Source organism: Lotus japonicus, chromosome 4 (genome assembly GCF_012489685.1).
Source record: "Lotus japonicus ecotype B-129 chromosome 4, LjGifu_v1.2".
NCBI lineage: Eukaryota > Viridiplantae > Streptophyta > Magnoliopsida > Fabales > Fabaceae > Lotus > Lotus japonicus.
Genome location: NC_080044.1, coordinates 78,241,982 through 78,264,023, shown reverse-complemented (window position 1 = coordinate 78,264,023; position 22,042 = coordinate 78,241,982). Strand labels below are relative to the sequence as shown.

At 35.9% G+C, this 22,042-nt stretch overlaps 1 protein-coding gene across 2 annotated transcripts; it reads left to right on the top strand.

Annotated features, from left to right (window-relative positions):
- The first annotated feature begins 8,658 nt into the window (after positions 1 to 8,658).
- Positions 8,659 to 15,955, top strand: LOC130711961 (cellulose synthase A catalytic subunit 6 [UDP-forming]-like). 2 transcript variants are annotated; one of them, XM_057561766.1, is made up of 14 exons: positions 8,659 to 9,269; positions 10,053 to 10,248; positions 10,332 to 10,561; positions 10,673 to 10,775; positions 10,863 to 11,043; positions 11,373 to 11,639; positions 11,792 to 12,137; positions 12,419 to 12,556; positions 12,859 to 12,984; positions 13,079 to 13,291; positions 13,377 to 13,659; positions 13,750 to 13,946; positions 14,045 to 14,395; positions 14,931 to 15,955. In XM_057561766.1, exons 1-14 carry the CDS (start codon positions 9,189 to 9,191, stop codon positions 15,516 to 15,518), a joined length of 3,300 nt encoding a protein of 1,099 aa, XP_057417749.1. In that variant the 5' UTR covers positions 8,659 to 9,188; the 3' UTR covers positions 15,519 to 15,955. The 2 variants fall into 2 exon arrangements, with proteins under 2 accessions (XP_057417749.1, XP_057417748.1); XM_057561765.1 differs by having other exon boundaries at positions 13,738 to 13,946.
- Positions 15,956 to 22,042: the final 6,087 nt, after the last annotated feature.

The window sequence follows — 22,042 nt, the reverse complement described above, 5'->3', positions numbered from 1 at the left end:
CGTATATGAAATGCATAAAGTATGAGGGATCTTGATTTGATTTCAATGCGTGTTGTCTATATTCCATCCGGTCAACGTGGATCAAAATACAAATATTGATTTGATGATGTACATGTTATACCAATCTAGCTCGTGTATTGATATACTGTGATAGTAGGTGTTCTGTCAAATTATGTATCTCAACGAACCCAGTTGGAAAGAAGGACTTGTATTTAGGGTCGTCCAAAAATAATAATAAATGCCTTTACTTGATGTGGTGTAGAACCTCCTCCTGATATTGTATTTATTTATTAAAGAAACTATAAAGAAAAAGATATTTTATAAAATGAAAAGGGAAAAGAGAAGAAGAGTACTGAGAGAGAAATTGAATAGCTCCAAGCCACCGACAGTTTTTGCTTGGTAACAAATGAACTATTACATCTGAATTGACCGGTTCCTTGTTAGTTACTAGGAAAATGTAGCAATCGAGCCTTTCAAGAGAAAAAATTTCATCAAAAATAAAATAGTATCCAAATGTTATTTCTGCCATGTAATTTTTTTACAGTGCCTCATTTTTTTATAAAGTCCCCGCATGTTTGATTTTATTTTAGTAAATTCTTAAATTTAAGTATTATGTACAGAAAAAACCCCACAAGACCTACTCCCACAATACCATAGATGTCTTTGCTCTATATATGCTTGTCTTTCGTAATAAAAATATATTTGATTAGATTATGAAAAAAGTTAAAAAAGGAAAAAGAAATGAAATGGACATGGCCCAATCTTAAGCCTTGGTTCTAGGAGTTGTAGTAGCAGGAAAGAAAGCATTGAAACCATGGCATTGATGCAAGATCCGTACCAAAAGGAGAAGGGGAAAAGGGTGGATGGTGTCCAGGTGCAAATGAAGTGGGGCTAATGCTAGGCAGCATATATATGTAGTGTGTGTATGTTTGGACATACGATCGAAAATCACGATGAGTTAAAAAACAAGTTAGTAGAAATAATTTCTTTTAAGCTGTTTGCCGTAATTTTAACTTCATAATAGTTTTTCACTGAGTATCTAAATATGATCGGAATCATTGATTCAACATGTTAGATATATATATCTCAGCCCCGACACTATGACCCAGTTAAGTATTTTTCCTTCACTTTAGTCTTTTAGATTTGATTTGCCATGGTTAGTGAACGAGTGTTTGAGTTTTCAGTATGCATCGTGTGGTTCACAATTGAGTTGTTTCCACCCAACAACACAACTACACAAGCGAACAACACAGTTGCCAGCCAGCTGTGGTCTCTTGTTGCTTTGTGGTCCAATGTTGAATTATGAAATTGGAACTTGCTCGGTTGTCTTTGGCCCCCACCTCATTCACATGCCTTTTAACGTGGCATGTTGTTGTTATTACAATCTCAAGTACTACCATGGACTCACTAACCCAACTATGACCTTTGTAATTTATACACTTAACTTAATTGGCACATTCACAAATACTCTATACTTATTTTTCAGCTTAATGCCAAATCTGTTAGTACCAAAAGGGAAGACTTAGAATGGAATAGTACATAACCAATGACCCGGTTGTTTCCAAGTCGAGCATATTTGATTTTTCTTAAAAACCTTTAGGGTTCGTCAAGTGGGTTAATATCATATAGTCTAGTATTTGAAATATCGTAAATTTGAGCGTTAACTTATCTCATTGAATAAATAAATGTCAGTTTTTTTATTGAAACTAAACAGCCATTCATTTAAATCAAATCAGCAAAGATGCCAATAAATTTGGCGGATCCTCCTCCGCCCAAACAGAACCAAAAAAGGAGGAAGTGTTCCTCACCAGGTGATCAACAACAAAATTTCCCCATTTATGAACATAAGTTACATCTCATCACGATCAAAACAAGAAACAAGAGCATAACAATCAGTGATTAGTGAAAACAAATAAGAGAACTCTGAATGTTTCTTCCAGTCTGGAATAACTTAAGGTAAATGTAAGTTCACTCGTATGTTTTTTGCTTGAATGTCGAGTCCACTGTACTCGATGTTCATCTTCCATACATGAAGTTTGAGAACTAAGTACCGAACCATCTTCAGATAGCCCCTTATAAGCTTCACGCGAATGGTTGGGCTTTCGTCAGGGTTTTCCAAATTTTGTGCCAAGCTCTCGATTTGGAATTTCCTTGCCCATTGTCCTACAATGTGGTTTCTTGTACTTGTTTCTTACAACCTTTCACACATTTAGATCAATGAGAAAATGGTTTCGCGTACGAGGGAACTTAATTAGTCTAGTGCTCGGGGCTGCCAATGGTACACCTTTCCCCGTTGAGAGTTACTTAGTCAAGGAAGCCCAGTTATCCTTGATGGATTTGCGATTGAAGGAGACTTTGACAAAGATCGTTGTTAAGAGGGATGAGCCTTTAAGTGTTGTACCTTATCAACTCTCCTCCTAGATACCAAAGGGACCCTCACGGTGAAGATAGTTAATGCACTCATTTTATTTTCTTATTTTTCATGTCTCTTGCCGATTTTTAAGAATTCATTTCAACGTGGATGTCAAGATCTTCCATGAAAAAACCTTGTCTAAGGTTGTTGAGGAAACTTGTTGCTTTGCGCTCTGCTACTTCTCGAGTCGAGGGTCAACCCCTTTACTGGTGACAATGAGAATGTTCCTCCAGAGTATGAGATTGTAATTATTAATGATAGACCTAGTGTCGATGAAGAGGCGGAGTGATTGTGATCGAGCCTCCATGATCAAATTGGATGCCAGAGTGTTCTCTTTCCGAGAAGGGTCTCACAATGTCATTTTACTCTTCTTGGATGTTGACTTCTTGGTAACCAGACTGATGTTCAGGTGGTCGAGACTAATGTGTAGAGGATATTGCAAGGTGTTGCCCTTGAGTGTTCTCTTTTTAAAAGGGGTCTCAAAATGTCCCTTTACTCTTCATATGAGGTGGGCAAGACTAGTGTGCAGAGGATATTGCAAGGTTCTCCCCTGAAGTGGCGCACAATTTAATAGGTACTTGACCAAATAGTTTGTGGTTTGTTCCATGTTGAATATTTGAAGCATAAAAGCGGCACATGGAGGGTTTTCGTAAAAAAAACCATGGATGATAAGGCTCTTTTAGAAGAGCAAATGCACTCAAAGGTTGTTGCGCCTGGGCAGCAAAAAGTCCCGAAGTCATCATCAAGCTAAGAAAAATGAAGCGAAAAATGCCATAATTGAACTTTCAAAATCCGAGGTGCATAGATTTGAGGCTAAAATTAACAGAGACATCTTGACTAGGGCATGCCCTCAAGGTAAGACTTGAGGTACCTTGAGGGGAGTTGGACAAAGAGAGGTTGAAGGTTGACACAAAGCAATTTCAGTCTGCTCGAGTCCAACTGTAAATCTTAAACCCTAACCTTAACGAGGAAGGGATTTTACTCGAGCATGTGATCGAGGACGGCAAACCTTGCATGGTTGGCTCTGAAAGGGTCTTAGTTTAAGGAGAAAAGAGATGTGTCGGCAGTGAGAGAAAGCAACTTCAGAAACGGTTAGCAATGAAATGAAAAAACAATACAAATATATTATTTTAATTAAAAAGCAGTAATAAAAATAAGTATGGTACTACACATAAATTTGTATGTGTCAAAAAGTTCCTCTTTTATCGTAGAAGAATTCTTCATGACAAATTGTACTACATTTAAAAAACCTTTTATTAATCATTATTTATCAATGCAATGGATTGAGAGTATTTCACTATTTTGTGAGCTTTATAGATTCAGTTTATATATATTGTTATTACTTGTTTTTTGAAAGTATTGTCATTACTTGTTAGCTTACCTTAAAAGTTAAAACTGGTATGACCATATGAAATTAGGAAAATAACCTTCATCTTAACTTGAGTACTTAAGAGAACAAGGACAAATTGGGAAGTAAAACACAAAACTGCCCAAATACAGTGTATATTATACTCTACCTCTAATTAATTAAGTAATTGAAGAAAAGTATAGATAATATACTAATTTATGGCAGCACTAGAAAGGTAATCATACGCAAATCACAATCACAGTTGTTTAATCGTGACGTGGACAAGCTTTTCATAAATTGACGAAAACGACTTTTTTTAATTCATTTTCAATTAATTTATCACCACCGACAGCGGATACTGCCCATGTGGCACAAAAGTCATACACATTATTCTAACAAAAAAGATGAAAATCAAAAAATAATAAAAATAAACAAGAATTATAGCACATTAAAATTTTCTGTAACAGGACCTGGCATGGCAATTAGTAGTTTAATAATGAGCTAAAACACACTTTTGGCCCCTGATGTTTTAAGTTTGTGCAAATTTTATCCCTACTCTATTTTTGTCGATGTTTCTACCCCTCATGCTTTCAAACAGTGCACCATCTACCCATCCGTCAGTCAAACGTTAAAAAAATAATGGAATGAACTGATTTGGCTTTTTTTTTAATATTTTTTGGACCTATCATGTGGAAATTACAAGTGGAATTGGGAAAAGAGGGCATGGGAGATTCAAACTCAAGACCTGTAAGTAGCAAAACATGCATTTCACCAGTCCAGTTACATACATAATTGATATACACATCAAGCAAATTTAATTTATATTATTTCCTTGATCATCATCAACTTCATATACTCATCTTCATCTCTTCAATCCACTCAGGAACCTCTCTTGAGAAAGTCTGACTAACGGAGGGGTAGACGGTGCACTGTTTGAAAATATGAGAGGTAGAAACGTCGACAAAAATAGAGTAGGGGCAGAATTTGCACAAACTTGAAACATCAGGGGCCAAAAATATTTTTTAGCCTTAATAATTTTGTTTTTTGTGGTTAAAAGTATATAGAAATTAAATACATGCATTGCTCCACTAGACATGTCATCCTACACTCTGTAGTTATTTTTTTCTAAATCACTCATCTCATTTCCTAAAAACGTACAATTACCTATTTATTTATAATGATAGCTTTTTATTGTGATTTAAAGATATAATTAACTATTTATCATTTTCAATGTATTAATTATTCGTAACCTGATTTTAAGTCAGGTTCAGACAATGCAAATGATAATTATGGATGGGTGGCCAATACCCTACATTAATTTTTGGCTAAACTGTAATACTAACACAACACAACCAATATTCAGAATTAAGGAAGTGGACCGAAAGTAAGTAAAATTAATATACTGATCTAACTACCCAAAGTACATTTGTGAAAATTTACATAATTTATTGTTGTCCACAAACTCCATATAGGGGCTTATGTATTGCGAACATAACTCAGTTTAGTTATCAAAGTACATCCCTTTCTCCATGAAATATGCTATTATTGTACTATGAAACATTATTGATCAATTAGGGGAAATTTTCCTAAATAAATCACCAACATGGTTGAATGCATCTTATTACATGAATGTAATCATGCATTCTAAATAGATTGTGCCTTAATATAGTTTCGAATTGCATGTAATTATTTTACAATAACTATAAGGTGTGACGTGATTCTTTCTCACAATGTTCTTTAACTATGAGGTTGGTAGTTCGATTTTCATCTATGAAAATGAAATTCATTTCGTGCGTAGTTAGTCATTTACTGTTTAGTAGAAGTGGTAAAGCAAACTCACCCCATCAAAACAATAGATCAAACTAGACAATTACAACTTGTGAACTCGCCAATCACGATTGCATATCTCATCAAAAAATTTATGCTTTACTTTTACTATCATTTTATTAATTTTTTTATCATGACGAGCCAACCCACCAAGCCATGAGCTGCTTTAGGTGAGTTGAGGAGGAGGTGGGATAGCGGTGGTCTTTTGTGACGGTAGAAAATCACTGCTAAAACCTACATGTTGATTGGAGACATTGTGTGTACAAAAATATTTTCCTGACTTTAATCACCATGTCTCTCGACTTATTGCATGTTTGGGTACATGTTTCAAAATATTGAAAGATATTAGTACCAATTTTAATATAAATTCATGTGTGAATAAATTTTGTGAGTGAGATTTATTAGATCCATTACAAGAGATAGCATATATATCACAGTCTCTTTTTGTCAAGTGGCAGAGTAAGTAAGTTAAGTTTATATTCTCACCCAACCCACCAGAATATATTGATTTATCTAATATATGCACCATGTTAAATGGAATTAAAAGGTAACATGTTCCTGTCGTAATGGTGTGTTAGGTTCAATAAACTATTGGCATGCTCCATATTTTTTAGTTTTCCGGCATTCTATGATTTGCTGTAATGGAATATCTTTTATTTATTTACTTGGTCAATGTAATTATTCTCTATGTGCCTGTCATATATGCTCATCATCTCAAACATATCACTAGTAAATTTAATGTAGTAGATGAAACAAGATCCATAGCTTATGCTAGAGAAAATAGCAAAATTCAGATAGAATTAGTCAACAATTAAAGTTAAAATTAAACCTAACATTATTATTTACTTACAATATTTACAGAAGCATCTTATTCTTCTTCTTCAATAAATTAATCTGCATCTGCCAATTTTTTCATTCAGTAAAAAAAGGTTTGAATTTTGCATCCAAATGGTTCATTCAATTAATGTGATGTGATCTATTAAAATGTTAAAGTGACCAAACTAAAATTACCTGAAAATGTGGACAATTAAGAGATGTACCAAAAATACAAAGAAGGTAGCAGCGGTTTCTATTTCGAAGTAGATAAACAATGTGCCCATATGAAAGTGCATGTTAGAACTTGGGAAATGAAAAGAAACATGAAATTGAATGAAATATGAATGGAAAAAACAAAAAGTGGATCAAGGCATGAGCCAGATGTGGAACTGAAAAGCAGAAAGAAGAAGGAAGCAAGGGATCAATTCTAGTGGCCACATTGCATTGCATGCATTCATCGCGCAGTCAAACAACCCTAGCTATAGTATAGCCTATATATACCTATCGTATTTAATACCCACTTCATCAATATCATAATCATTTAATTTAGTGTATTTGGATTTTTATTAGATCCAAGAAACACGTTTAGAAATCACTTTAATTATAATTGGTTAGGGAGAAATTTCTTTAAGTAAACTTCTTTAGTGTAAAATTATTTATGGCAAGTATACTCTATTTCTTATCATAATAAGTCATTTTTTGTGAAAAAAAATAATTTATTTTCTGAAATTTAGGAAGTAATAAATAAATTTTTCCAAATTAACCATCAAATGATGGTGAGATTTTGGAATATTAAGTTAGAGACAAACATTCATAGAAAATTAAATAAGAATAATCTGGAAAAATTAATAAATTCTTTACCAAAATTTATCATTTGTAATTTTTTTTAATCTAAAAAAATCATGTAAAAATTACTTATATTATAAGTAGGAATTAGTGTTTTTTTTTGCATCGGAAAGATAAATTGCTCCGTCAGGAATTGATCCTTAGACCTCTCCTACCCAACTTATATGTCTCTCAACTCTTACCACTTGAACTATGTTACGATGATATATAAGAACTAGTTACAAAAAAGTTAGAAGTAGAAACTAGAAAGCATTGAAGTTGTTGGTGACAAAATCAACCAGAAAATTAATTAGAGTGCAAAAATACTACTACTACTACTAAACCAAATAACCATACATACATAATGACTAGTAATAAACTAATAATTATTGTATAGAGAGAGAAAAAGAGAGCGTAGTTTTAAAGAGACATAATATACGCCGCGTGAGTTGATCTTTACACTTACCAGTTCCTACCAAACTCATTTGCTCTCATGCTCATGCTCATGCTCATGCCACTTCCTTCTTCAGTTCTTCTTCCATGTAGTTTCTTTCTTTTCCAATCTAGTAAGTGCCAGTGAATCGTGTTGCTTTGCTGGTACTGGACCCACCCACAACTGTGTCAAACATTTCAATAATGCCAATCAGTTTTTCCAATTATAAACACAACATCACAATCCTTAAACCAAAACCCACTTTAACGCTTTGCCGACGATTTTTTCACCTTCTTTCCCCCTCTCACTAAAACATACCAAAAAGAATCTCCCACACATTCTACATTTACAATACTAATTAGACAAACATTTTTAATCATATTATTAATTAATTTATTCACCAACAAAAAACAAACTAAACTTGTACTATTACCTTTTCATTATTCACCAAAACCATGGTGAGGAGGACAAAGCCAACTCCACCACCACAATCATGGACCCCACCCTCTCACTTCATATGTTGAATGATAATTTTGTTCGAGCCGAAAATATTCATATTACAGTGTCACTATCTCTAATACCAGAAAATAATCACAATTTTTCATTCACATAACTCTAACTCAATAAGAGAAAATAAGACATGTATCTGCTAAACCAAATCGACTGGATTCACATCATATTAGGGTTAACTTGAAGTTTCTCTCATTAACAAAACTTAACCAGAAGATCTTATTTAAAAGAAATCAGACATGTACCACCTGAACGAGTCAACTACTGGAGGTGTCTCACACACTTTACTAACCCTGAGATCCTATTCAAAAGAATCAGACATGTACCATCTGAACGAACCGGCTGAAGTCGACACACTTGACTAACCCTAAGTTTCAATTAAGTACTAACTCCTTTTTTTTATTTAAATTACTTAAACTAATAATGAAGATGTAATGTTTTTCTCTTTTTAATAATCCCCATTTGATTGCTTTTTTCTTTCACAACCCCTCTGTCTCTCTGTCCCCCCCCCCTACTTGTATTCTTGTATCCCCTTCTTCTCTCTTACGCGTCTTCATTTCCACTCACAAACACACATTCACACTCTCTCTATCTTCTTCTTCTTCTCCCTCTTCTTCTCTGTAATGTGCACACTCTCTTTCTCTGATTAGGACCAGCAGAGACGGTGGCTGGCTTCTAAAACAATCAAAGTAGAAGCGCACCGCACACACAATCTCAAACCCACTTTTTCCCAAAAAATTCCAAAAAAAAATTGTTGTTTACCTTTTTTCTCAATTACCCATTACATAAATCAGGAAAAAGAACCCGTTTTTGGATCCATTTTGGGGGTTTCAGTTTTCTGATGTTGGTGGGTATGGTGGCGGTGCTGTCTGGTTCGCCATTGCAAAAGGGGATCTTCCTCTTCTTCTTCTGAAAACGACGACGTTGGTGAAAAGGTCTTAACACTTGGTGGGGTTGCTTGATTTGTTGTAGAAGAAGAAGACTCGCCAAGTTTGAGACTGTGAGTAGTGTCAGTGATGAACACCGGTGGAAGACTCATTGCTGGTTCTCATAACCGGAACGAGTTTGTGCTCATCAATGCCGATGAGAATGGACGGGTAATCATTCTCTCTAGATTTCCCATCTCATCTTAATTTGGAAAGGTTTTTTATATTTTTTCTTTCTGGGTATTTGGATCTCAATCTCTAGTTCTTCATAAAAAGTATGTTTTTTTGCTTGAATTTGTTCTCTGTCGGTGGGGTTTTTAAGCAATTTTGCATTTTGATGGAGATTGTGTAGTTACCTTAATTTCTCCTTGATAATTGGGGTGGATGGTTCCACTTTGTTCTGTGGAATTTGCATTTTTAGATGTTGTGTTTTGACCTCAATTGTCAGCTATGAACAGCTTGTGAGCTTCTGCACTTTAAAATTGGAGTTCTACTTTTTTTTTTTCCTTTTTTGGGTGCTAAACTTCAGATTTGACTGATTTGGGTACAGTTTAAGGTTTTGACCCTTCTGGAGTGTGGTTAGTGGTCTACAATGTGTAAGGATTTATGCAGATGATTTGTGTTTTCACTCTTGATATTAGTGGAAGGTCAGTTAACTAGTGAGGGTTGAAGAATTGCCAATTATTTTGTCACTTAATGGAAGATTTGATTTTGATGTTTGATTTGCTTTGTGATTTTGATTTTTGATTTGCTTAGTTAGCTTTGTAATTATCATAAAGATTATGTGAGTGGATTTGTCCTTTTCCCTTTCTTATTTGATAGCTAATCTAACCGTTTTGATTAGCTGAATCTTCTTGGCAAGTTAGATCATTTTAGTTTCCCGGAGAATTGTAAAGCAGGTGCTAATAAGTAATAACAACACACTTTCTTTTTCTTTGGTGTGATTCTTTTCAGATTAAGTCTGTCAAAGAACTGAGTGGACAGATATGTCAGATTTGTGGGGATGAGATAGAGATTTCTGGGGATGGTGAGCCTTTTGTTGCCTGCAATGAGTGTGCTTTCCCTGTGTGTCGGCCTTGCTACGAATACGAGAGACGGGAAGGGAATCAGGCCTGCCCCCAGTGCAAGACCAGATACAAGCGTATCAAAGGTGCGATCGATTTTGTATTCCTCTCTTAACTCGCTTCTGTTGTAGACATTCTCTTACAGTGTTGCCAATGAATGAAATTGCAGGTACTCCCAGGGTTGAAGGTGATGAAGATGAGGATGATATTGATGACTTGGACAATGAGTTTGAGTATGACCCTGATGGTTTGGGCCAACAATCAGTTTCTGATTCATTGTATGGACGCCTTAACACTGGGCGTGGTTCTAATTCTAATATATCTGGCATCCCCGCGAATTCGGAACATGGTTCCCCTCCTCTCAATTCTGAAATCCCACTCCTGACTTATGGGGAGGAGGTTTGTCTTCGTTTTCCCCTTTTGACATGTCTGGTTTCTCTTCAATGATGGCATTTCTTCACACCGGCAGCAACTTTGGTCCTTATAGAATACTGTTTTTGTTCTTTATAGGATCCTGAGATATCTTCTGATAGACATGCTCTGATTGTTCCGCCATATGCGAATCATGGGAACAGAGTCCATCCCATGCCTTACACTGATCCATCTACTCCACGTAAGTCTTGTACAATTTTTTAGCTCATCATTTGTACATTTCTTATTACATGTATGTATTGACACCCTGGGGCTTCTTTTGTCTCAGTGCAACCCAGACCAATGGTTCCCAAGAAAGACATTGCTGTATATGGGTATGGAAGTGTGGCTTGGAAAGACCGGATGGAGGACTGGAAGAAAAGGCAATCTGACAAACTTCAAGTGGTGAAGCATGAAGGGAGCAATGATTCAAATTATGGTGATGAGTTTGAGGACCCCGATTTGCCCATGTAACTCTCCCACTCAACATTTTAATTTTGCTCCTCTTTTAAGTCCCTAATTTTTCTCCATGGTTGGAGTGGATACTGGATCATCTCTATCAAATCAAGGCTAAACCATTTTTCGCCAGAAAGTCATAACACCCAAATATCAATTTAATTGCACATGGGTGTTTGTCGGTGCATACATGTCTTAGCCAAGCCATCTGTTTTTGTGTTGTTAGTTTTGTCGTAATGTGGGGGGTTACAAGTTTAACTAGGATTAAATAATTATATTTTAATTTTCCAGTATCTATTTTTATTTGGATTACTAACTTCTTTTAATCAATATACTATATCAGGATGGACGAGGGCAGGCAGCCACTTTCTCGGAAGCTACCTATCCCTTCAAGCAAGATAAATCCATACAGAATGATTGTTATACTCCGTCTTGTAGTCCTTGCGCTTTTTTTCCACTATAGAATTCTCCACCCAGTTAATGATGCATATGGATTGTGGTTGACATCAGTCATCTGTGAAATATGGTTTGGTGTATCTTGGATAATGGATCAGTTTCCAAAATGGTACCCGATAAAGCGAGAAACATACCTAGATCGTCTATCGCTAAGGTAATTCAGCCCTACGTACCTCATTTGGTGGTTTTTATTTCTCGATTAGCATTTATTCTGCCCCCAATTATAGGCCTAGTATATCTCAATTCTATTTTTTATTCTCAATGTCCTATTATGTTGCTGAAGATTGACTTCTTTCGTGGCTGCAGGTATGAGAAAGAAGGGAAACCATCTGAGTTGTCCAATGTAGACATCTTTGTCAGTACAGTTGATCCCTTGAAAGAACCTCCACTGATTACAGCAAACACTGTTCTATCTATCCTTGCTGTTGATTATCCAGTTGATAAAGTTGCATGCTATGTCTCAGATGATGGTGCTGCTATGCTTACTTTTGAAGCACTTTCTGAGACATCTGAATTTGCTAGGAGATGGGTCCCATTTTGTAAGAAATACAATATTGAGCCCCGAGCCCCAGAATGGTATTTCGGTCTGAAGATTGACTATCTGAGAAATAAAGTACATCCAGCATTTGTTAGGGAAAGAAGAGCAATGAAGGTATCAACTTCTCTGACTGCACATCTTTCTTGTATGTTTTTTTAGAGTCTCGTCGTAGGTGGTTTGGGTATGTGTTGAGAGCAGGGTAAACCATATAAACAATAGTCCAACGATGAAAGGTTAAGAAAGACTAAGGAAAGCTATAGGCAATATGAACTATTTGATCCAAGTAGCCAAACCCCCACCTAGTAGGAATAGACTTTAGTTGTCTTTGTTACTTGTTGTTATCTGAGGATGCAAACATTTAACACTATTAATGGTATTTATCTTGGCTGTTACAGAGGGATTATGAAGAATTTAAAGTGAAGATTAACAGTTTGGTTGCAACAGCAACAAAGGTTCCTGAGGATGGTTGGACCATGCAGGATGGGACTCCATGGCCTGGAAATAATGTGCGGGATCATCCTGGAATGATTCAGGTAAGAAATAATAGGATTAGCTGAATACCATTTTTCCTTTTATGTTTTCTGTTAAAATCATTAATTTTTTTTTTTTGTAATTTTGAACTTTTGATTAGTTACCTGGTGGTTAATACTTCATAGAACCCCCCATGTATACTTATAAATTCCTTTGCATGATATTATGTATGTTATGCATTATTTCTTTTCAAATAGAAATGCTCATGCCACCTTCATGCTTTGGCTAAAGGATTTGAATCCTACGTTTCAATTTTCACTGACCTCTGAGTTAGAAACAATAATATACTTTTTGTATTTTACAGGTCTTCCTTGGTCATGATGGTGTTCGAGATGTTGAAGGAAATGAATTGCCACGCTTGGTCTATTGCTCTCGAGAAAAGAGGCCAGGTTTTGATCACCACAAAAAGGCCGGGGCTATGAATGCTTTGGTAAGTCTCAAGTTACTTCTGTTTTCTTTTGAGTTCAACTTATGATCCAGTGGCCTTAGGTAACATGTTTTTGTAATTAAAAAAATATTTGAAGATGCGGGCATCAGCAATTATCTCGAATGCACCTTATCTTCTGAATGTTGATTGTGATCACTACATCAACAATAGCAAGGCACTTAGAGAAGCCATGTGTTTTATGATGGACCCTCAACTTGGGAAAAAGATTTGCTATGTACAATTTCCCCAGAGATTTGATGGAATTGATCGGCATGATAGATACTCAAACAGAAATGTTGTATTTTTTGATGTAAGTTTTTGCTTCTTGTTTCTTGTTTGAATGTTTTGCTTTCTTCCATTGATATGACTCGAACTAACTCCTCAACTGAAAACAGATCAACATGAAAGGATTGGATGGAATACAAGGTCCAATTTATGTTGGAACTGGATGTGTTTTCAGAAGGTATGCGCTCTATGGATATGATGCACCTGCCAAGAAGAAGGCACCGAGCAAAACCTGTAACTGTTGGCCAAAATGGTGCTGCTTGTGCTTTCCATGTTGTGCCTCCAGAAAGAAGAAGAATGCCAACAACACTAAGGATAGAAAGAAGAAGGTGAAGCACAGCGAAGCATCAAAGCAGATACACGCACTTGAAAATATTGAGGCAGGGAATGAAGGTGAGAGTTTTGGATCATTTGGCTTTCCTTACTGTTCAAAACACTCGATGAAATATGCTTGATAATAATAATAAGTAGATTCTGTTTCAGGATCCAACAATGAGAAGACTTCCAACTTGACTCAAATGAAATTGGAGAAGAGGTTTGGACAGTCTCCAGTGTTTGTAGCCTCCACACTTTTGGAACACGGTGGTGTTCCAAAGGGCGTGAGTCCTGCATCACTTTTAAAAGAAGCCATCCAAGTCATCAGTTGTGGTTATGAAGACAAAACTGAATGGGGGAAAGAAGTAAGCATCAATGGATTATCTTTTCAATTCTTTTTGAAAAATTAGTTTTGATGTTCCTATATTTCTTCCTTGTGCTCATAATGTTTGGCTTATACCAGGTGGGGTGGATATATGGTTCTGTGACAGAAGATATCTTGACTGGATTTAAAATGCATTGCCATGGTTGGCGGTCCGTGTATTGCATCCCTAAACTCCCAGCATTCAAAGGGTCTGCACCTATCAACCTTTCAGATCGTCTGCACCAAGTTCTTCGGTGGGCCCTTGGGTCTGTCGAGATCTTTTTCAGCAGACATTGTCCAATCTGGTATGGCTACGGTGGTGGGTTGAAGTGGTTGGAACGATTTTCCTACATAAATTCTGTCGTGTATCCCTGGACATCACTCCCATTGCTTGTCTACTGTACACTACCAGCCATATGCCTTCTGACTGGAAAGTTTATTGTTCCCGAGGTATGTTTGTGTGCAATTTCTATTATGCAACAAGTAAATGTAGTTAGTTCTTGTTTTTGCTGAAATTCATTGTTGACAGGTCAGTGGGATTGGTAAACTGGAGTTGTATTTACTATCTGGAGAACAGTAATTCTTGGGAAAAATAATGCTGGAATTTGATCCATCTAAAATGAAAAGTGCACTTTAAAGGGAATAGCACAAAATCATAACATTTGATTAGAAAATTGAGTAGGATTACTTGTGCATGTATTTTATCAGTATCTCTGCCATTGATTTTCTAGTTAGTAATTATAACTATGTACTTTTCCTGTTAAAAGTGCATTTTTTCTTCTTTAGAGAAGCCAAATTCATAATGTTAAGTGTAGAAAAACTAGAATGGAAATAATGTTGGAAAATTACATACTAATTGCAGTGGCTTTGACAATCTTGAAACATTTTTTAAGGTTAATCACATTTAACTCTCATTTGTGTCCTTTTAAGCTGAATACTGTTGACAAGGGTATTAACATACAATTATCTTTTTCCTTATATGCAGATTAGCAACTATGCCAGTCTTGTTTTCATCGCCCTCTTCATATCCATTGCTGCGACCGGTATCCTCGAGATGCAGTGGGGTGGTGTTGGTATAGATGATTGGTGGAGGAATGAGCAGTTTTGGGTGATTGGAGGTGTTTCTTCACATCTCTTTGCCCTTTTCCAGGGTCTACTGAAGGTTTTAGCTGGTGTCAACACAAACTTCACTGTCACATCAAAAGCAGCTGATGATGGAGAGTTCTCAGAGCTCTATATCTTCAAGTGGACAGCACTACTCATCCCTCCAACTACTTTGTTAATCATAAACATAGTTGGGATCATTGTTGGGATCTCAGATGCCATCAACAATGGTTATGACTCATGGGGACCTCTCTTTGGTAGATTGTTCTTCGCCTTGTGGGTCGTCCTCCATCTCTATCCATTCCTGAAAGGTTTACTTGGTAAACAGGATAGAATGCCCACCATTGTGTTGGTGTGGTCAATTCTGCTTGCATCCATCTTGACCCTCATGTGGGTTAGAATCAACCCTTTTGTGTCAAGAGATGGCCCTGTGTTAGAAATTTGTGGATTGAATTGTGATGAGTCATAGAATAAAAAGCTGAAGGTGTTTTCTCAGCTCACACTGCATGTTGAAGAAGCAATGCATTTGAACATGACACGCGTCTCGAAGTAGCACGAATTTTTGGATGCAAAAGTTGTATTTTTCGGGTGTGTAGATAAAGAGGAAGGGGAAGGGGAGGGTGTTTGGTTGACAAATTGTTACCTGTAATAGGGGGTTTTACTTTTTCATTTTTATTCTTTCATTATATTTCTGTGAGTTTTCATTGTCCTTCTTCTCTTTCCTGTTTCATGTATTCTTATAAGAAAGAGGCATTGAATGATAAATTGTTCCCTCTACAAAATGAGGGATCTGCAGTCTCAAGAATTAGTTTGTCATATTTTACGGTATGGTTCTTGTTATAAAACCATGGGGACATGGACTATCTTCCTCATTTGTAATACCATCAACTTTTGATATTCTTGTTCCTCCGATGTTCTTCATGTTATATTATTTAACCCTCTCAGGAACCTTATGGTTAGATTCAATGCTTGGCACTAGCAACTTGATGTAAGATATATGTTGAGGTTGTTTCTCCAGGTTACTTATTGTTCAGATTTAGTGTTTGTTTGGAAACTCTTTTGAAAATCACGATGAAGTCAGAAGCAAAATATAAGTTTATTCTGATTTTGTTTCACCATGGTTTTCGAGCAAGTTTCCAGACATGCATAACTAACTAATTTTTCACATTCAATATAACTCAGTGCTGATTAATTTCTCGGGTGAACTTATAATGTGTTTAGAAGATTTTATTTGAACTTATATTATGAGATAAACATGTATGTAAGTGTTTGGAGAAGTTTATGTTTATGTGATGCCTCTTAGGCTACGGCCATGGCGCAACCTGTGTTCGGCCCTCCCACCAACTACTTCCTTTCCCATACTTTTACTTACACAAGTCTATCTAGTACAACTTGAGCTAAAGCTCTCTTTTAATAACTTGCTCATATTAATTTATGAATAAACGTGTATACCTAAGTTCCTAGATAAGCTTTTAGAATGAACTTACAAAGAAGTGTTATTTGTTATAAACTTTAAATGATGTTGGTTATCCAAACACCTCCTTTGTATGGAAACAACCGGCTTATACTAGCATCTAGCCAAGAGTAGTTGCAAATTGCAACCTATCATGCACATGGCTTGTGCAAACTAACCTTAATGGTGTGTGCTGTCGTTGGGCAGTACGACAGGTACACTACACTAGTGTCTTGTAGCTTTTCCATGCATTGTACTTCGCTTATCTGCCTTGTTGTCCATGATGTCTTTGTCACCAAAGTAACATTAAGAAACATACCTACCTTCTTTATTTCGAGTTAGGTGTGATGAAACTGACCAATAAGAGGGAGGGAATATAAGCCTTACATAACACCAACAGAAATACAGAATAGAAAGGAGAATAGGTGAAAAACTTAAAGAAAGAAAGGGGAGAACCATAAGAAACTTTCTCAGTTTTGACCACAGATAGAGTAAATATTTCAGTTATTTGAATTTTACTTATTCTTTTCAAGCTGCCACAATCAAATGATTTCACAGCTTCCGAATAGCTGTCCTTTCTATTAATTATCTTTTGTAATATGGCTCCGTTTGGAAACACAGCTTAATTAAGCGCTTATGACCGCTTATGACATACACGCTTATTCATAAGCTATTTTAAATTTTTTATTGAAATAAATTTAAAATAAGTTATATATAAGCATAAGTTCTTTTTCATAAGTTATCATGAGTAGCTTATGGTAGGTCATAAGTTGTTTGCATAAGCTCTCCCAAACACTGACATAAGAGCTTATGCTGTTAGATAAGCTCAAATAGGCTCTTCCAAACGGGGCCATAGTCCTTTTACTCTCTCCATTTGTTACATTTTGCTTATCATCATCGCTTCTTAATTAACTCTAGGCTTCTTTCATCTTCTAACTTTTCAAATGTTATCTGTTACTTTTTTTTTGGTCGATAAATGTTATCTGTTACTTCCATCCCTTCATTTCAACTAAAGGGCTTCTTAATCTAAGAAACATTTCCCAAGGGTGAATAGAAGATTGGAGATCTTAGCTAAAATATTTGTGGGCCTCAATTGTTGTTTCAATCCACATTAACTCGGCCTACTTTAGCACATTTTGACAATCCATACATATTTGGCCCATTTTGACAAATCCCATAAAAAAAATTCATGTATATAAGGTTTGTTATATAAAGAATTGGGACTCAATGTTAAACATAAATATAATTTTGAAAAAAAAATAAACCATAAATTTATAATGATTGAATAGTCATTTTGCTCTTTAGAAAATATGAAGTCTAGTCATTGAAAAATAGAAATAGGTCAAGTAGTCTTTGAAAGATGAAAGATATCAATTTAATCATTTAATATAAAAATAAACAATAACATAAACATAACCTTTGAAAGATGAAACAATTTCTTAGTAGGGAAACAAAAATGACAATGAAAGTGATTTTCATCACTCTAATTAAATCAACTCTTAAATCTTCCATTTCCCCCTCCTTTCACAGACAAAAATACAACCAACAACGTCCAACACAATTGATACTTTGATAGATAGTTGGACTTTGTATACATTTAGTCTAAGATTTAATTCATAAGCAATGTGTATGAATAATGACTTATTAGGAAAAACCTATCAATTTAATATGATCTCTGATGCTCAAGCAAATTATTTTCAAAGTTGTCGACTACGAGGATAACTTAGAAAATCAAACACAAAAATACTAGCATGAAGTTTTAGAGAGAAAGTATATAAAAATAGACAATCTAACTGTAAATTATATCAACAATAAAATTTTAGTTTTACTTAATTGTGGGAATTAGTTTCAATTAAGAAGCAAAACCAAACCAAATATGCATAAGTTTAATTTATATATTGTGAAAACAACTGGAAGAAATTTGAAGTTTTCTTTACACACGGGGATGAGAATTTAAAAAGGACTCCTTGTCTTAATTTTCTCACAAACTAAATCAGATGACTGGGAATTCCACCTAGCTAGCTATATATCTCTATCAAAGTGTGCTCCAATTTCTACACTACACATGAGGCAAATGAATAATTCATGGCTGATTCAAAGACTCGGGTCAAGTCAAGCCGATATACCACGTCAACTCTATAATTCATCTTCATAAAAAAAGAGTAAAGTCCCCAACTATAGATTTTGGCGCATTCATATGAAAATTAATCTTAAAGGGAAGATTTGTTAATTCACTGATATGAAAACTATTCTTCTTCTAATATTGACATTTAGTAAGGGTCTATACCTTCAAAGAAGCAACCAGGTATTTTCTAGGTACTTGGTCTCATTCTTTCTCACACAACACGTACCCTGAAGACGCGTTCTAGGCCAAAGCTAGTAGTAATCATAAAATATACATACATATGCTGAGTTTCACATAGCTAGCAGCGAGACAAGAAGAGGAAGGAAGGAACCATTTAATTAGAGTGTACTCTAATGGCAGAATTATTAGCATCTTCCTCCTCGCGTGAGAGCAAGCTGATGGTCTTCATCATTGACTCCGACGTCGTGGACGCGGCACAGCAACTCATCGAGCTCAGCGATGAAGACAAGAGCACCAAAAGCAGCACCATTAGAGGCAGCAAGAGGAGCAGATGGGATCATCATCTAGAAGAAGAAGAAGAGGTTGATCAAATTCAAAGGGCGCCAAGTGATGATGATGACATTGTAATGGCGAAAATAAAAGAGATTTTCGGGAATGATGTTGTTGAGGTTTTTCAACCGCCAAAGAAGCAAAGGATCATCAGATACAGGTCTCTTGTCAATATATACATGGCTACAAACCCCATTGATGCTTCTGGGATCAATACAAGAGTGAGGGCCTAAAAAAGAAATAAAATGTACTTTCATTTTTATTTTCAGTTACTTTCTCTTCACATTACTCATCGTACCATTTTTCTCTCTTCTGTTCTTATCTCTCTCTATGTTCTAAGGATGAGTGAAATTTGGGTGTCAATTGAGTTTTATGGGTTAATATTAAGATACTGAGAAGCCTAGCTAATCCAAAGGTGACTGCAACTAGAAGTAGGAATGATGTAGCTCATGCTAATAATTGTTAACTGGGTCAGTCCCAGCTTTTTGTGTTTCTGTCATGAAATTGAGAAACCTTAGGTTGAACTTTGCTAGTACATGGTTATACTTAGCGTCATGACTTTTACTGCAAAACGTGAGAGGTTTCACAATCCTTAAACCCAGTTTTTTTTTACAAGAGGAAAATCCTTAAACCCAGTTTAGAATGTCTTATGATATAAACGTTTATACAAATTAAATAATTGAGAGAACTTATGTGAATAGTTTATGATCAAATATCTATAAGATGTTTTGAGATTATTTTTGTAAGCGGCTCAAATTAGTTTATAAGTAAATGATTATACATACTTACAACCAACTTTCACCTAATTATTTTACATTTAACAAACTTCTCAATCATGTGAGAGGCCGCATAAGTTAGGCATAAAAACAGGTTTCCACTTAATCCTTTCTGTTAGAAATCAGGAGTACTTTGGTTAGAAACGGAAGTTGACAAAGACACACTTGGTCATGCTTTGAGAACCGTACCGTCTTGTGTAGGGATGGCAGAGAAGCCCGAACCCATGGGCACCCGACCCGACCCGATTTCTTGGGTGAAAACCCGAGTTAAATGGGTTCGGGTTCGGGTTCGGGTTTTACCCGATCACTTTCGGGTTCGGGTTTGGGTTTGGCCAAACTCGCACCCGAACCCTACCCGAACCCGGATCTGTATAAGTGAAACCTAAGTATTTTGCTTGTGCAATACAATATATGCAGCATCTTGCATATTAATTTAACAGTAACATGGCAATTACAATGTTACATTACATAATATAGCTCTCTTCACAGTCTTTTTCAGGTCGGGTTTCCGAGTTCAACTGTTTGTTTGAGGTTGTGTGCGGGTGTGGGTACGGGTCGGGTGAACCCGAAACCCAATGGGTTCGGGTGTGGGTTTAAGTTCACCACCCATTTCGGGTTCGGGTGCGGGTGCGGGTGTGGGTTTTTGATTTCGGGTTTGGGTTTGGGTTTGGCAAAACCCGCACCCTACCCGACCCATTGCCATCCCTAGTCTTGTGAAAATTGGGAATTTAAAAAGGTATCCATCTCATGTTGCTGTGCCAAACACAAGTATTATTTCTCAAAATATTTAAAGAAAGGAACTTATAACTTAAGGATAAAGAATATTTATATAGTTATAATAAAGAGCTACATGAATTATTAACATTATGATAAAAAGCAGACAACTCGACGACCATACATCTCTAAAAAAATGATAGAGCACAGTTAAGAACAGCTACATTTTTTTGTAAAAAAGAACTACATGAATGCATTAATTATTCAACATATGCAGGCAGCGTGAGAGATTATCAATCATCAATAAATTAATTACTATTAATTCATATAAATGTTGACCAATGACCACCTAGCTAGCAAGGACATTAATTCTATCTTCTTCAATTCAACATGGAGCAGCCTGCTATTGACACTAGCCATTGGTCAAACTGCTGAAAACCAAAACCTGATAACGAAGGTCTAACTATAGCCACAACGTTCTGACTCAAGTGTATCCATGTTGATTATATACTTATGCTGTGAATAGCAAGGACATTAATTCTTTCTTCTTCAATTCAACATGGAGCTAACATTATGTCAGGAAGTAGAAAGAAACCAACATCCTACCGAGAAGATAAAAAAAACCCTTCATGTGAAGGGGTTTGCTGAGTAGAATATTTTGACTGGGGATAATTTAAGACTGAGGGCACTGTGCTAAAGGCCTAAAACACGTCAAAAAATTATGAAAATATTCAAAGATAAAAGGCTAAAAAGCATTTTTTGCCCCTGATAATTCAAGTTTGTGCAAATTCTGCCCCTAATATATTTTTGTCGACGTTTCTACCCCTCATGTTTTCAAACAGTGCACCGTCTACCCCTCCGTCAGTCAGGCTTTCTCAGGAGATGTTCCTGAGTGAATTAGAGAGATGAAGAGGAGTATATGAAGTTGGTGATGATCAAGGAAATGATATAAATTAAATTTGTTTGATGTATATATCAATTATGTATGTAACTGAACTGGTTAAATGCATGTTTTGCTACTTACAGGTCTTGAGTTTGAATCTCTCATGCCCCTTTTTCCAATTTCATTTGTAATTTCCACGTTGCAGGTCCAAAAAATATTAAAAAAAAGTCAAATCAGCTCATTCCGTTAGTTTTTTAACGTCTAGACTGACACGGAGGGGTAGACGGTGCACTGTTTGAAAACATGAGGAGTAGAACCATCGACAAAAATAGAGTAGGGGCAGAATTTACACCAACTTAAAACATCAGGGGTCAAAAATGCTTTTTAGCCAAGATAAAAGATTATAAAAATTATAACACATGGAAATCACATCACATATTTTTAAAAGAAAGGACTAACCAACCATTATCTAAAGTAATTTATTTTCGGCTGGGATTTGATGGGGGCGCCCTATATGTAACGCTCAAACACC

Bases quoted from the DNA above. Each gene is read 5' to 3' on its own strand.
- LOC130711961 (XM_057561765.1), top strand. From the start codon at position 9,189: ATGAACACCGGTGGAAGACTCATTGCTGGTTCTCATAACCGGAACGAG. The intron at 11,640-11,791 runs GTAATTCAGCCC...TCGTGGCTGCAG, and splicing joins CTAGATCGTCTATCGCTAAG to GTATGAGAAAGAAGGGAAAC. The intron at 13,292-13,376 runs GTAAGTTTTTGC...AACTGAAAACAG, and splicing joins GAAATGTTGTATTTTTTGAT to ATCAACATGAAAGGATTGGA.